This window comes from Pleurodeles waltl, chromosome 3_1 (assembly GCF_031143425.1).
Source record: "Pleurodeles waltl isolate 20211129_DDA chromosome 3_1, aPleWal1.hap1.20221129, whole genome shotgun sequence".
NCBI lineage: Eukaryota > Metazoa > Chordata > Amphibia > Caudata > Salamandridae > Pleurodeles > Pleurodeles waltl.
Genome location: NC_090440.1, coordinates 410,176,086 through 410,190,946, shown reverse-complemented (window position 1 = coordinate 410,190,946; position 14,861 = coordinate 410,176,086). Strand labels below are relative to the sequence as shown.

General features: G+C 43.5%; 1 protein-coding gene across 3 annotated transcripts in view; it reads right to left on the bottom strand.

Annotated features, from left to right (window-relative positions):
• The window catches only part of MAN2A2 (mannosidase alpha class 2A member 2), a 492,369-nt gene that overhangs the window by 100,789 nt on the left and 376,719 nt on the right, over positions 1–14,861 (bottom strand). For all 3 annotated transcript variants that reach the window (XM_069222645.1, XM_069222646.1, XM_069222644.1), the window contains exon 19: positions 13,734–13,867. In XM_069222645.1, the coding sequence (XP_069078746.1) occupies positions 13,734–13,867 (134 nt within the window). The remainder of the gene's footprint in view (positions 1–13,733; positions 13,868–14,861) is intronic.

The following is a 14,861-nucleotide window of genomic DNA, read 5'->3' as shown; positions in this document are numbered from 1 at the left end:
CAATCCTATCGCTTTTAGCTTCTATTTTACACCCCAAAGGTTGCACGGAGTTGTTGAACCTGCCTCGTGTAGTCTGGGAATATTCGGATCGTGTGGTTTTCAAACTTGGGATCACCCGTTTGCCGTACAGTTCGCACCACCATGGCATTGCGATCCCTGTAATTGAGGATTTTTGCAATGAGGGTGCAGGGTGTACACCCAACCTGTGGTTTTTGGGGTCAAAGTTCTGTGTGCTTTCTCCACGACGAACACTTTAGACAGCAGGGCTTCGGGATATGCTTCATGTAGCCATCTTTCGAGGAATAATTCCGGCCCTGTAATCCCAGCGTCCTCTGGGAATCCTAAGAAACGGAGGTTGCATCTTTGTGAACGGCATTCTGCATCCTCAGCTCTCCATTCCAAGACGTCTATTTTGGAGGTGAGTGCCTCAAGAGCAGTTTTGAGGGATGCCATTTCACCCTGCAATTCAGATACATGCTTTTCAGTGACCTGGGAGAGCTCAGACACCACACGGAGATCTGTCCTGAGCAGGCCAACATCTAATGATACTGCCTCTATTTTGGCCTGGACCTGGGTACTGGAGAGTTCTATAGCTGCTAGTATTTCTGCCCTCGATGGTTCATCTCATGGGAGGTGGAAGGATGGCTGTTCCAAATGGGCATTGATGGGCGGTGAAATCCTTTCCCCTGGAGTCCCCGATGTGGGATAGTAATCGATTTTGTTATGCTGCATGTTTCGGAGAGCCCATTCTTTTTCCATGGTTCCCTTAGGAGATTGGGACACAATTGTGAGCAGGCCGCCTGCACCAATCAGCACAGATGTGTACTGAGCGGGCAGCCATGGGGTGAGTTCCTGTATGTCAAGGTGGGAGTGGCAGAGTATTGAGTCTAGGCCTGCCCCAACATGTACCACGTGTCCTCAGTTCCTCTGTATCATTGCAGTCCTCTGGTGGGAAGCTATCAGGGCACCACCACCCAGAAGAAAGGATGGGGGGGGGTAGGCATTCTGCCCGCACCAAAAGAAGTCCCCAGCCGAGGCACTGAAGCCGCACCATAGATTTATTCAGGCAGGGCGTGGTCCGCGCCACTCCCGCACAATACTTGTTCGCAATGTTATGAGGTCCTCTAACAGCAGTCCAGCCAACTGGGCTATCTGGCTGCTCTGTGAGGGGCACTGCCTTCGCTCACCTCCAAACTGTCTCACCAGTGCGAGCAGGCCCCTGCACCCTCTCCACCGCCACTCTTTTCTCTCCCCTGGCTCCTCCTCACCTCCCAGGCATGCGATGTTCCACTAACCTCCAGCTGTCGGCTGCCGCTTACCACCAAGATCAGTTCCTCACGGCAGTGGGCTCAGCCAGGTCCCCACGTGTCCAGCCACCACACCCGGGAGACCAGCCACAGGTCTTCCAGCGCACCCAATCAAGGCTACCCAGGCTGCGCACCCTTCAAGCCCTGCGGGAGCAACATGTTTTCCATGTGGCTGCACCTCCTGGCTCTCTCGCTGCAGCCAGGATGGGGCGAATCTCAGGGCCACCTTGAGTTTTCCTCGATGGTGTCCACATGCTGGGGGTGTTTGTCTGTGGGTTGACACCATCAGGTGTGCAGGATTATTTCGGGGGTATGCTGGAGCTTGCGTAAAAGCGGTCTGATCAGCCGCCATCTTCGCCACGCCCCCACAATCAGATGTTTACTGGGTAAGTAACATTTTACGTTTGCTGGCGTGTATGACTGTAGATACACATGCTCTGCATAGGCTGTAAAGCAGTGCCTTCCAAGAAGCAGGGGCGAACCTGTGGGTGTTACGGTACTTTGAAGACCTGACCTACATTGGCTTGCTGTTGTGCTAAAACATCCACACAATGGTGTTTAGTGAAAGTGTGTGGTGTTGGTCACGTAGCTGCCTTACAAATGTCAGTTATCTGAATATTACCTAGAAATGTCATAGATGCACCTTTCTTGTGGTTTGAATGTGCTCTAGGGGTAACAATCAGTGGCCTTTTGGCATTTATATAACATGTTTGGATACATTTAACTATCTAGCTTGCTATACTGGTTTTAGTGATAGGGTTCCCTTTATCTGGTGAAGAAAAGGCAACAAAAATGTGTTTCAATTTTCTAAATGTTTTAGTTCTATCAATATAGAACATAGGCACTCTTTTCACATCTAACGTGTGGAGGGCTCTTTCAGCAACCGAATCAGGTTGTGGGAAAAAAACTGGCAAACTCAAGAATTTGTTTGAGATGGAATTGAGATACTACTTTTGGTATAAATTTTGGGTTGGTGCCAATAACCTATCTTTATGTATCTGGAAAAACTAGGGTTTTGTAATGTTAATGCCTGAAGCTCACTTACATGTCTCACAGAAGTGATTGCGACTATAAAAGCCATCTTCCACAAGAGAAATTGCAAAGGGCTTGAAGGTAGTGATTCAAATGGTGTTTTAGTGAGTACCACCATTAAGGCTCCACGAAGAAACTAGAGGTAATCTTGGTGGTATTACTCTTAAGGCATTCCATAAAAGCCTTTAGAAGACTGTTTGTTCTGAAGGTAAGCAGCTATGGCTTCGAAATGTAGCTTTATAGAAGTATATGGCGATTTTCCTTTTTGCAAATGGAGAAGGTACAAAATAATATTTTGTACCAACACTTGGAAAGGGTCCCAGTTTTCAGAAATGCAATACTGAACAACAGGTTTCCACTCTGCTGCGTAACATGTTCTAGGGGTTGGCCTACGTGCTTCTTTAAGAATGTCCATACATTCTTAAGGTAGATTTAAATACCTGAATTTAATGACATCATGAGCAAAATTGCAAGATTCAAGTCCTTGGGATTTGGGTGCCTGATCGGACCTCGGTTCTGTGCGAGAAGGCCTGGGTAAAGGGGAAGTTCCTCGTGTGGCACTACTGATAGGTCCAACAGAGTGGTGAACCATGGTTGTCTTGTCCATGTAGGTCCCACTAGAATTTAGTGTGAAAGCAGTTTGTTTTGGTTTCCTAACCACAGGATATGGAGAGGTGGAAAAGCGTAAGCAAATATTCCTGACCAGTTCATCCATAGGGCATTGCTCTTGGAGTGGGGGTGAGGCAAAGTTTGGGCATTTTGCATTTTCCTTTGTTGCGAACAGGTCTATGTCTAGTAACCCTCACTTTTGGAAATAGGGTAGAAAGTTGTGTGTTCCTGGGAGGTGTTCTGCTAACAGGTAATGTTGTGATAGATGGCCCAAGCCAAAATGTCTGTGTAAGGCAAGACAACTGTAGAGAGTGTGTCCCAACCGGTTTCTGCAGATAAAACATGGTTGTCATGTTGTCTGTGCGAATGAGAACAACTTTGTTGATGATATGCATCACAAAGTGTTTGAGTGCTAGACGAACAGCTAGCAGCTCTAAATAGTTAATGTGTAAAATCCTGTGTGTGCTGTCCCAAAGACCTTGGACTGTAAGGTTTTGGAGATGAGCCCCCCTCCCATTCCGTCTGGGAAGTGTCTGCTGTCAGAATCACTTTAGGAACAGGGTCCAGAAATGAACACCCTTTCACAAGATTGGTTTTGTTCCACCACTGCAGAGCACGAAAGGTGCAGTTGTCTACCAATACTAGACCGTCTATATGTGACCCTGTGCTTTAGACCATTAGTGTGCTAGACATTCCTGCAACGGGCACATGTGAAGACGTGAATGTGGCACGATTGCAAGGCAAGAAGTCATCATTCCTATAAGTTTTATGATTGACTTCACTGAAACCTATAGACTGGGGTGAAAGTGAGAGAGCTGTATCTGAAAAATCTGTATTCTTGCTGCATTTGGGTAGGCTATTCTTAACTGTGTGTTGAGTATGGCCCCAAGATCTGGCTGTATCTGAAGTTGGGTCAGAGGTGACTTTTGGAAATTGATTGTGAAAGCTAATTGGTGAAGTAAATCTATTGTGGCTTGAATGTCACTAAGGCATTGTTTGAGAGAGTCGACATTGATGAGCCAGTCGTCTAGGTATGTGTACACATGTATTTTCTGCATGTGCAAATGAGCTGCTACCACTGCATTTTGTGAACACTCTTGGTGCTGTGGTGACCCCCAGTGGGAGCACTCTGAACTGGTAATGATGCCCTTCTATGACAAATATGAGATATTTGCAATGTGCTGGGTGTATAGGAATGTATAAATATGCGTCTTTTGGATCTAGTGCTGATAGGAAGTCGCTGATAGCTGTAGCAAAGGTAGCACATCATAGAGTGTGACCATTTGAAAATGCTCTGGTATAATTTAATGGTTTAACGGTCTGAGATTTAGGATGGGTCTTAATGAACAGTCCATCTTGGGTATAAGAAAGTAAAGGGGAATACTCACCTGTTTCTTAAAATCTGTATAGGAACTGATTCTATTGCTCCCTTTGCTAGTAAAGTCTGTACTTCTTGCTTTAGGAGAATTATGTGATCCTGTGAAAGTTTGTGACAGTGAGGTGGGATGGTTGGAAGTGTGGAACTGAACTCCAGACAATAACCATGTTGGACAATATCCAACATCCATTGATCTGTTGTAATTTGTTGCCAATTTTAAAGGAAGAACTGAAGGTGCACTCTTATAGGTGTTTGGTAATCTGGGGGAAGCTGGAGTGAGTCATTGTTTAGAGGCAGCGGACCGAGGGGAGGGTGTTTTTACCTCTACCTCAGTAGTTGTTCCCCCTATAGGAGCCCTTGTAAAATCTGTGTGAGGATGTGTGTAGTCCTTTCCTGTATGACAGTGAAGTGTCTGCTGTACACGGTTTAGAGGCTGCTTTATATTGGACCTTCGAAAAGCACCTCGAGAGGCAGGGAGTGCTCCCACGGATGATGCCACCTCGTTGTCTTTCTTTCTCTTATCTAGTGCCTGATCTACTTGTGGGCTGAAAAGATGCTTCTTGTCAAACTACATTCAAGATTGTCTGTGGTACCTCGTGTTTGAAACCGGGAATGCACAGCCATGCATGCTGGCGTAAGAGAATACTGGTCTTAATGCCTCTTGCTGCTGAATCAGTTGAGTCTATAGCACAGCGTATGGAACTGCTGGAAATTAGTTACACTTCATTAACAATTTCCTGTGCTCTTTTCCTGTGCTCCTCTGGGAGGTATTGGAGCATCTGCTCCAGATCATCCCAGTGGGCACAATCATGTCTGGCGAGGAGTCCCTGTGTATTGGCAATACAGCAGTGATCTGCTGCTTGGGCAGCAACACGTTTGCCTGGAGCATAAATGAGCTTACTTTCCTTCTCAGGAGGTAGAGCATCATGAGCAGCTTGAGACGTTTTTTCTAGCATTTCATAAAACTAAAGAGTCTGCTGGTATCTGACGCTTGAACTAAAATGAATCTGATGGAGAGGCCTTATATTTTTTCTCTGATCTTGGAGTAATTATACAAGCTCTAGCCGGGTCTTGGAAAATATTGTCCGCATGCCTTTAAGCATGGGTAGGTACTGAATGGATTTATGTGAGGAGTTAAGTGTCTCAAAAAGAAAATCATCCTCAATGAGATTATTATGGAGGGGTACCTGATGGTATGTGACTGCCCTCCCCACAAGTTCTTGAAAAGAAGTGATATCACCAGGTGGGGAAGGTCTAGCTGGGTAGACCTCGGTGTCAGTGTGTGTGTCCACGTCATATTGAGACCACTGGTCTGTGTCAGGCTGAAAGGGTGCCCTGTCATCCCCTGTGTCCTGAGTGTCGTGAAAGAACTGAGGTGAGCCCAGCAGAGAGATATCAAGAGGGTCACCATGAGATGGCTGTACCTTGTCAAATTCCTTATCCATTCTCCTCTGCTTGACAGGTGGCAATGTTTTTAAAGCTTCCTCAAAATTAAGGTGTTGTTTGGTAGGAGTGATAATAACAGTCTTAACCAAACTCTCCCTGCTTGAGGCTGAATGTGGAGCTGGGAGTGCTTAGAGCTGTTGCTTCATCTTTTGAAGAACTGGCTCAGGTGGTGTTTTCGACTCCAAAACTGCTTTCAGTTCAAGTTTTTTTCAACGACCAAGCTGTTGGATCCAAAACAAGCAGCCTTTTGGTGCTGAAACAATTGGTGCTGAGTGGGAAGCAGAATCTTTCGATGTCGAAGCTGATGATGTTTGGCTAGTTGTGGAAGAGGCTGTCTTTGGTTTGGGTTTTGGTGCTGAGCCCAAGGGCGGGACAAATCGAAAACGTTTTCCGATGCCTGCCATGGCCTGAGAACAGTGGCAGCTCGATAGCCTTTGCTACCTAACTTGTACGTTTTTTGGTCGGAGCAGGGTTTTTTTTTTTTTTACTCACTGTTTGCTGACCTTGAGGGATTTCCTGCATCTCGAGAGTCATTTTGGCTTCCGAGTCTGAATCTTGAATGGAAAACGCCTCCTCTTTAGCAGCTAAAGCTCCCTGAAGTTCCTGCTCTTGTTCAGTGTCCGACATGGTGCCTTGAATACCAAACTTGTCTGACTTCTTCTCAACTATGGCCTTTGCATTTCTCGGCAATGGGCTCTCCTATCTCGCAGACCCTTTTTCGACTGAAAAGACTGGTAGGCCCCGCAGTGTTCTTCTTTATGTTCCGGCAACAAGCAGTGGTTGCAGCCCGGATGCTGATTGGTCTGAGGAAATGTGGAGTGACACTTCAGACAGAAACTGCAAGGCGTCCATTCCATCAGGATTTCATTCTCTAAGGTACGGGATGGAGAAAATGGCCATCAGAAGGACACAGCCTTAAGGGCCTTGATCGAAAAAATTCAAATTAGAGAAGAATGTTCAAAAACAAAGACATGTTTGGAGAGGTTTTTCTGAACAGAAGAGGCCTAATACGGTCTCAAACCGGAGGTCCAAGCAAACAGGACTGGACTCGACAGCATAAGAAAACAATCTGAAAATGGAGTCGGGCACCATGCACATTGCCAGCAACAAAAACAACTTACAGCCTTCTGGACCCAACACTAGATGATGGAAGTATGCAGAGCATGTGTATCTACAGCCACATATGCCATCAAGCAAAAATGTAAGGGTGTTGCACTATCTGGACATGTTAAACTTAAAAGCCTAACTTTTTAAAATACACTGCTCCCTGCCTTAGGGGCTAATTAGGGCTACTTTAAGGATGACTCACATGTAATAAAAAGGAAGGTTTGGGCCTGGCAAGTGAGTACACTAGCCAGGTCGAAATGATGGTTTAAAACTGCACACACAGGCGCTGCAGTGGCAGGCCTGAGACATGTTCAAAAGGCTACTTTAGCGGGAGGCGCAATCAGTGCTGCAGCCCAATAGTAGCATTTAATTTACAGGCTCTGGGCACATATAGTGCCTTTACTATGGACTTAAAAGTAAATTAAATATGCCAATTGTGGCTAAGCCAATGTTACCAAGTTTTAGTGAACTGAGCACCTAAAACCAACAAACACAAGGTCAGAAAACAAGGAGTAGGAAGGCAAAAAGCCTGGGTGTGACCCTCCAGAATGGGCCATTTCTAACAGCTCTTTTCCTATACCTGTTTAATGTTTGTGTTGAGCCTCTGTCCAGGCTCATCTACATCTGCAGTCTCCAATTTTTTATTGTATAAAGATGACATCCAGATTCTACTCGGCAAGGATGAGGCAGCGGGTCGGGATACCGCTGCTAAAACATGCTTGGGGACATTCAAGCGTGGAAGGGCACACACTGACTCAGATAAGAAAGCCAGTAAAGTTTGCAAAGTTGCCTTTGTAAGTTAGCTGGGTTACCAGTTTTCTTTATTAAATCTTGATAAAATTATATCTGGTCTCACTGAAGAAGAACTGTGGTGGCTGCGATTACTGGATCTCTGATTAATTACTGCACCCTCCATTTGGGACGTACTTAAATGCATACAAGTAATCCAGGTGCTAGGTTAGTATCCTATTCTAAATTCTCTGAAGTTTCATCAATTACATTAGCAAGTATGACAACATGAAAAATGTTTTTGGCCAATCAATGCAGAGACAACTTCTGTGATGTTACTTTTGAAACAGATCACTGCCAAAAACGGGCTCCTGTATTTTGACTTATACAAGAGTCAGCCAGCATTTTAGATCCCACTACTGACCTCTGTTCCTGCTGTAGGAATGGCACATCCATTTTCTTACATCAACAAGCAGATATGCAGGAAGAGTCAAGAATGCACTTACTCTTGTCCCTTTTACCTACTCCAGTAGCTGGGTTTCATCACTAAACTGTTGGAATTTAGATACAGTCGACCGATGATACCAACATGTATACATCAACATGTATACTTTATAACAAAAGGGACCATTCTGCATTACTGTCTTACCACTGGGAATTTGTTGAATCATTGGAGAAGTTTGATTGCGGGCAGTGATGGACATAAGAAGACAGACGCTGTGCGGAAGAAACTCTACTGGCAAGGTTGTTTCCAGTTTGAGATTGATGGGGTTGGGATCCTATGGAGTAGATTTTCCAGGGCCAGTCCTCCTGGATCTCCATCCTAAAGATAGTGTTGTGTGAGTTGGATTGGGGCCAATATGTGAAGTGAAACCAGTGCGGGCTTTGCAGTGGGTCAGTGGAGAAGGAAGAGAGAAGGCCTTCCAGAACAGAGCAGCTACACGTCTGGTCCCACAGGAGACTGATCACAGGGTAAAGGTGGAGCATGAAAAGCAATAGATAATACAACAGCAAAAGCCAGATTCTTTCAAACTCAGACATGGCAACTGTCTGATGTAGAGGAGGAAGACATGAGGAAATACGAGAAGAGAGCTGTCTACGGGATAGAAAGAAGATGGGGGCACTGTACTTGATAATGAAAAAGCCCTACTTGCAAATACCAAGAGTGTATGAAACCTTGAAGTGACATTGTTATTGCTACTAGGCTATAAATTCCATCACACTGTTTGTCAAAAGAAAACCTCAGAGGAGGAGGCCAAACTTTCACTAGATTGTCAAGCTCTTCGAGAGTTTCAATTAAAAATGTACACACGACTGGTATATCCAGGCTTCATGAGCTGTATAGCTTACCAGGGTCACAAGAATTGTCATTTTACTACACAAACGTTTAAGAAATTTTAGATAGAGATGTGTCATATAATATATACACTCCGGTATCTAAACATTTCATCATCCTCTCCAAAGAAACTTTAATTTTAACTTCGGATACCAGAGCCTTTGGTACCACTTGGACATTGGAGGAGCTATGTTTAACTTCCACTTTCGTACAATAATCTATCTACCAGTAGCAGTTCATACACCGGTTTCTACTTCCTCACAGGTGTTTACTCCCCGACAGATAGTTTCAGGCACAATATGGCTAGGGGCTGGTCTTCAGCATTGGGATATCTATAATTTGTTTAATGGCTGTTAGCACATCATTCACGAAAACTTGAAAAGAGCATACCCACCAATTGCAGATACCTGCTGTCTACAAGCTCTCCAGCAGTGATCTTTGGTCTATGGGTACATCAACGTCTACCCCAATGGATTCAAATACCACCCTATCATTTGGTATGCAGAGTCCCTATGTTGCATAGCTGCACTATACCCATTTATATCAGAAAATAAGTGGTTCCATTACTCTGTGGTTATTTCACTTCCCAAGTTCTTTTCCCATTTTCCTAATGTAGTGGGGAGCAAAGTGTGTTCAAGAGTCTAGAAAAAGGATAGGCATGCCATTTGCTACTAGCAATCTAGCAACTGAGGTTTCAAAATTGATGTTCTACCTAGCAGTCACTTATCATGCTACCAGTTGGAGAACACAGTGTCTCAACTGTGACATCAGAATCTTTTTTTCAAAAGGTTAAACTGAATCTTACTGTTTTCGTAATCTCAGAACCCTCAAACATGTTAGACATCTCTACAAGGTTGACAAGAGGATGATACATTAGCTCAGGTCTGTAATGTATATGAGTGAGGGGCAGCAGGATGGAAGTCAATGTCTTTTTCAATATCACTGTGTCTCAGACATTTAATCTTGTGCTAAGGATATGACTGCATTATAGGTTGATTGATCTATACCCCTTCTGGTACAATATAATTAAACACATTCTAGTTTTCACTGCACTGTCCTTGTAGACCCAAGGTTCGCTTGATTTCCTCAAGATTTATGTCCATCTAGATCCTAAGGTTTTCACAACTGTGAATTCCATATTTCCTTTCCACTTTGGATTTCAGTAGAGAAGTTGTTAGTCTATGAGAATTGCCCTGTTACACTATCTGAATAAAACTTTATGCATGAATTATATATTTTTTTATTCCATCACAGAGGACCTGAAAACAGAGAAGGCCTTGTATTACTGACAGGTGCTACCACGCCCCACTAAGACACACAAATGTTTCAAGGTCTGGTCTGATGGATGTTGGCTTCTTTATTTTAGGCATCGGGTAGATCCCTTTGTATTTCACTGCTAGTGAGGCTATTTGTATTGGGGCTAAGTACTGCACCTGTGCGTCCTAATCATCCAATTTAATTCAAGTTCACACACTCTACAAATTCAGTATTGCCATGAAATTAAACATCAATACTTCCCATTCTGTGAAAGATGGCAATACATCATCTGCGAATAATAATAATAAGGATTATCTCCGTCTGCAAAACCTGTGACCATGCAGAGGACATCTTACTCGCTGGCCACTTGTGAGTTTATCACAGAATTGTTAGCTTCCTCGTCACTGAGTGAGTCAAGCAGTGTAAACTGGCACCTTTCACAGCAGGACACTGCATCCATGAAAGTTTTATTTCTGACAGTTGAATGATACTTAAATCTCCCCATGTCCTTTTTAACATCTGGATGTTCCCTTTTCCAGAATGCCGCAAATGCGACTATTGGCTGGGTCATTAGGCCCCTAAACAGTAAGAGTTAGGGCTCTGAATTGAGAGGCACTTAATATCTCACTACTCTCCTCATTCCTGAAACCCAAATAAGCAAAGCTACTAATATTAAATACAACATCGCCTCTACAAGGCATAATTCAGAAATGTTCTCAAATCTTAGTGTCCTACATCTGACAGGGGTACTTTGGCAAATACGTTTTATGACTCTTATTCTCCATTCGAAAACATTGTGGAGCAACCCCTCACCCCACTTAAAGTGTCTTCTCTGCTCAACACTTCCTACCTCTTTTGGTACAGATCAATATCTCCATGCCATCTTTTCATGTACCAAGAGCTGCATTGTATATGATATTGTCTGCATGCCTACTATTTCTCAAATATTAGGTGACATGCGTAATGATTCATCTTCCCCCAGTTACCATTCTCAAGGCGATGGCCTACTATGGTAACACTGGTCTATTAGAGACTGTCCCTTCCTTCCTTTCGTCTGATGTTCTTTACTTCCTTTCTACTGAAGTTCCTTCCTAGTTTAATATCCTGTCCCTAAAGCACAACTTGCTTATGTAGTGCAACATCTCTTATTTATTATCTCTTATGGGAGTTTCTTAAACCTTCTCTTCTTCAGAATCTAAGTATTTGCCGCTTCAAGTGCACAGCTCTTGTCACATGATGCATCTTCCGACCCACTTGGAAGTGAATGCGGTAGGGGAAATTTCTATCTATATCTAATGTCTCTCTTATGCCACATGTCAGTCACTGGTTTCAGAGCTTTCCTTCTTACCAGCTTCCCTGGAATAACACCAGGCATATTTAAAGGACTCCTGCATGAATTCTTTACTATCGGAAAGGACACCTCTTCGCTAATGTCCTTGTGCCTCATCACAGTAGGAGAGATCCTTGGACTTGATATTAGTTTTGACTTTTTGAGGTACCTGCCTGTGCGAGTTCCTAAGGTTTCTCATCATTTTCAATCATTCCTGGCTCTACATTTCTCCATCTCGGACTTGAGGGGTGGAGTAACAAACAAATAGCTCTTTCTCACTTTTTCAAACTCTGAGAGGGAGGTATTTTCCTTATTGAACACCATTTTTACTGAGAGGGTAGACGGGCTAACAAGGTGTTTCAAGGAACTCTATAGCCCAGTCACCAGGATTCAGAATGCAGAGTTAAAATCATCACACTTGTACGGTTGATTGTGTAAGCATAACACTCACTCTATTGACAAGAGAAGCAGCACTGGTATTTATGTGTGAGATCTATCATTCTCCCAGTGTACTTTCCAGCCCCTGTGTCCTCTACTGTTCCTCTATAATGACAAGCGTATCCTTGTTACTTTCATTATAGGTGTTGACAGCAGTCTATTGGTGTGTACCTTCATCCACTGGAAACACACCCACTAATAAGTACTCATGACAGCTAAGTACTTGTGCATGGAAATGGAGAATTCTGAGCACATAAAATCTCAAGGGCTCCCAGCTCTTCTCTGTAGTGTTGTGGCATTCAAACATAGATTTTTCCCTCTGCCAAAGAGAATATCTAATGATTGTGTGTATGTATATGGTATTTCAATAGCGCAAACCTAGGTAAAAGGCAGCAGAGCCAAGCTTAAGGCAGGTATTAATAGAAGAGGAAGCCAATGCAGTGTGATCTAGTGTCCTTTAAAGAGGTGAGTCTTTAGCTCTTTGATAAATTGGAGCAGCTTTATCCTGATGATAAGGGGATGTTGCTGCAGATCGTGAATGCATACATGGGAAAGGCTTGCTAGCTTGTTTTTTTTATTTTTTATGCTTAGGTTTGCAGGCTGAGGTGCCCCGGCTGTGGGTGTGCAGAGAAACACCAGAGATGGTGAGCTTGTCTGAAAGGTAAGCGGGTATGCTGGTTGTGATGGTTTTGTAAATGATGCAACTAGTTTTGAGGATGGACCATATTTCTCCAAGCCCTGGGTGAGATGTCCTGCGGGAGGTAGGATGACCATAAAAGGTACCACTGTGGAATCTGGGAGGCCATTGAGTAGGGCATGACCACCATCCAAAGAGTACAAAGGCTTGAACAACAGTTCTGAATTCGCCTTCTAGAAGAAATGGTTTGACTTTCTTTAGAAGAGAGAGCTAGTACTAGGCAGTCTTTGTTTTTTGGTAATGTTTTCCTTAAGGGAGTGGTTGGTGTTCAGGGTGAATTCAAGTGATTTTGCTTTTAATGAAATTTGGGGTTCGAAGCCATTCATATCACTGATCTAGGTTTGTAATGTACCTTATTTGTTGTTCTTGACAAATAAGAGTAATTCTATCTTGGTTGGTTTGAGCTTCAGGTAGGCACTAGACATCCCGCTCTCGATGATGTGCAAACAGTGTTTGAGGCATTGGGTGTCTGAAGATGAGGAGACTTTCAAGTAGAGTTAAGTCTCATCTGCATGTTGGTGAATCTTGATGCTATTATCTGTAAGTAGAGCACCAAGAAGCTCCACATAAAGGCTGAAGATGGTAGGAACCAGTATGGAACTGTAGGGGACTCTAATGCTGTGCTGCTCAAAAAACGAATGAAGAGGGAGGTCCCTTTTTAATTCTCCCACTGCTCACACCTCCAGGCTGTGGTCGGTACCATAGGGTGAAGCCCAGAGCCTTTCCTGCTCCTTCATTCATCTAATGGGCTTAAATATGTTGCATCATGTTGAACCAATGAATCTCTTAATACAAATATGTTAAATTGGAAGCTTTGTTTATGAAAACAATCAATTTGTCTGTTTTTTTCTAGGAAACCTTTAAATAAAAGCTTAGGTAAACATGATCAGACAATGGGCAACACATTCCTTTGGTTAAACAGTTTCAAGTCTATTTTTGCATATTTTAAACAAACACACTAAATGAATACGCCTTGGACATAGGGAAATATTAAAGGGCCTTTGCTACTCGTTTCCATGAGAAACACAAATCTCTAAAGAAAATGTGTGCTCATCCCAAGGGCTTACCTGAAATCCATTGAGGTCTGTGAAGAAAGTGTCCCCACTCTTTACGTCTGTGGTTAGACGCATTGCAATTTCTTTATTCACATGGTCTCGGATATCGATCAGAGAAGATATGTCCAAAGAAAGGCCTTCTACTCCTGTGACAAAAGAGAGACATACATTTCTACGATTGAGACAAATAAACACATATTTAAAGAGAATTAAGTAGTATTCCACAGTATTTTCGCCCCAGAATGGTTTAAAGGGATCAAATAATATTAAATTGAGGGAAGCAAATGCATTCTCTGTTTTAATTTTGTATTTTGCACAACATATTTTATGAGTGCAAGAGGGCTGAGCATTTGTGTCCTGCCCACACCCTGCAAAACCAATGTCCTCTAACGTTATACCAGAGGGAAAATGTTACTTACCCAGTAAGCATCTACTTGGAGCACAATGTGCTGTAGATTCCTATGCTCTGAATGCTCCTGCCATCTAGCATTGGGCCCGGGTGGTTGCAGCATGTTTTTGTTCAAAGAAGTTAGAGTCACAAGACCTGTTGTGACTTCTCGCATAGTACACAATGCATAAGGACGCAGGCTTTACCTCAGAATGTTTTCCGCTGAGTGGGTAAGTAACAGAAAAAGAGTGAAGTGTCAAAGGCAAATATGTGTACTGTGTATTGTAAATGGTAAAAGTCAGATATCTGTGAACACTGCTTTCTTTAGATGAGGAGGCTGGAGGCATGTGACTCTACAGCACTACATGCTACAAACAGCTGCTTACTAGATGAATGACATTTTCTGTTCATAGCATGTGTGACTGTAGATACATATGCCCTGCATAGACTTTAAAGCAGCTCCTGGAGAAGCGGTGGCTAGCAGGCTACTGATGCAGATGTTTGGAACTAAGTTCTTAATAAAGTTAGGCAAACCATCCTCAGTCAGCAGGTTGTGATATATATGCTGTAGAGGTTAGTGAACATATATGGTGTTCACCAGGTGGCAACTTTGCGGAAGTTGAGTAGTCGGGCATTACCCAGGAAAGCCATGGTGGCACTGTTTTTGTTCATGGTGTGCTTTAGAGAGCAGAGGGAATGTGAATGTTAACTAGGCGAAGTAGGTTTGCACTTAACAAGCCATCTCACAATGT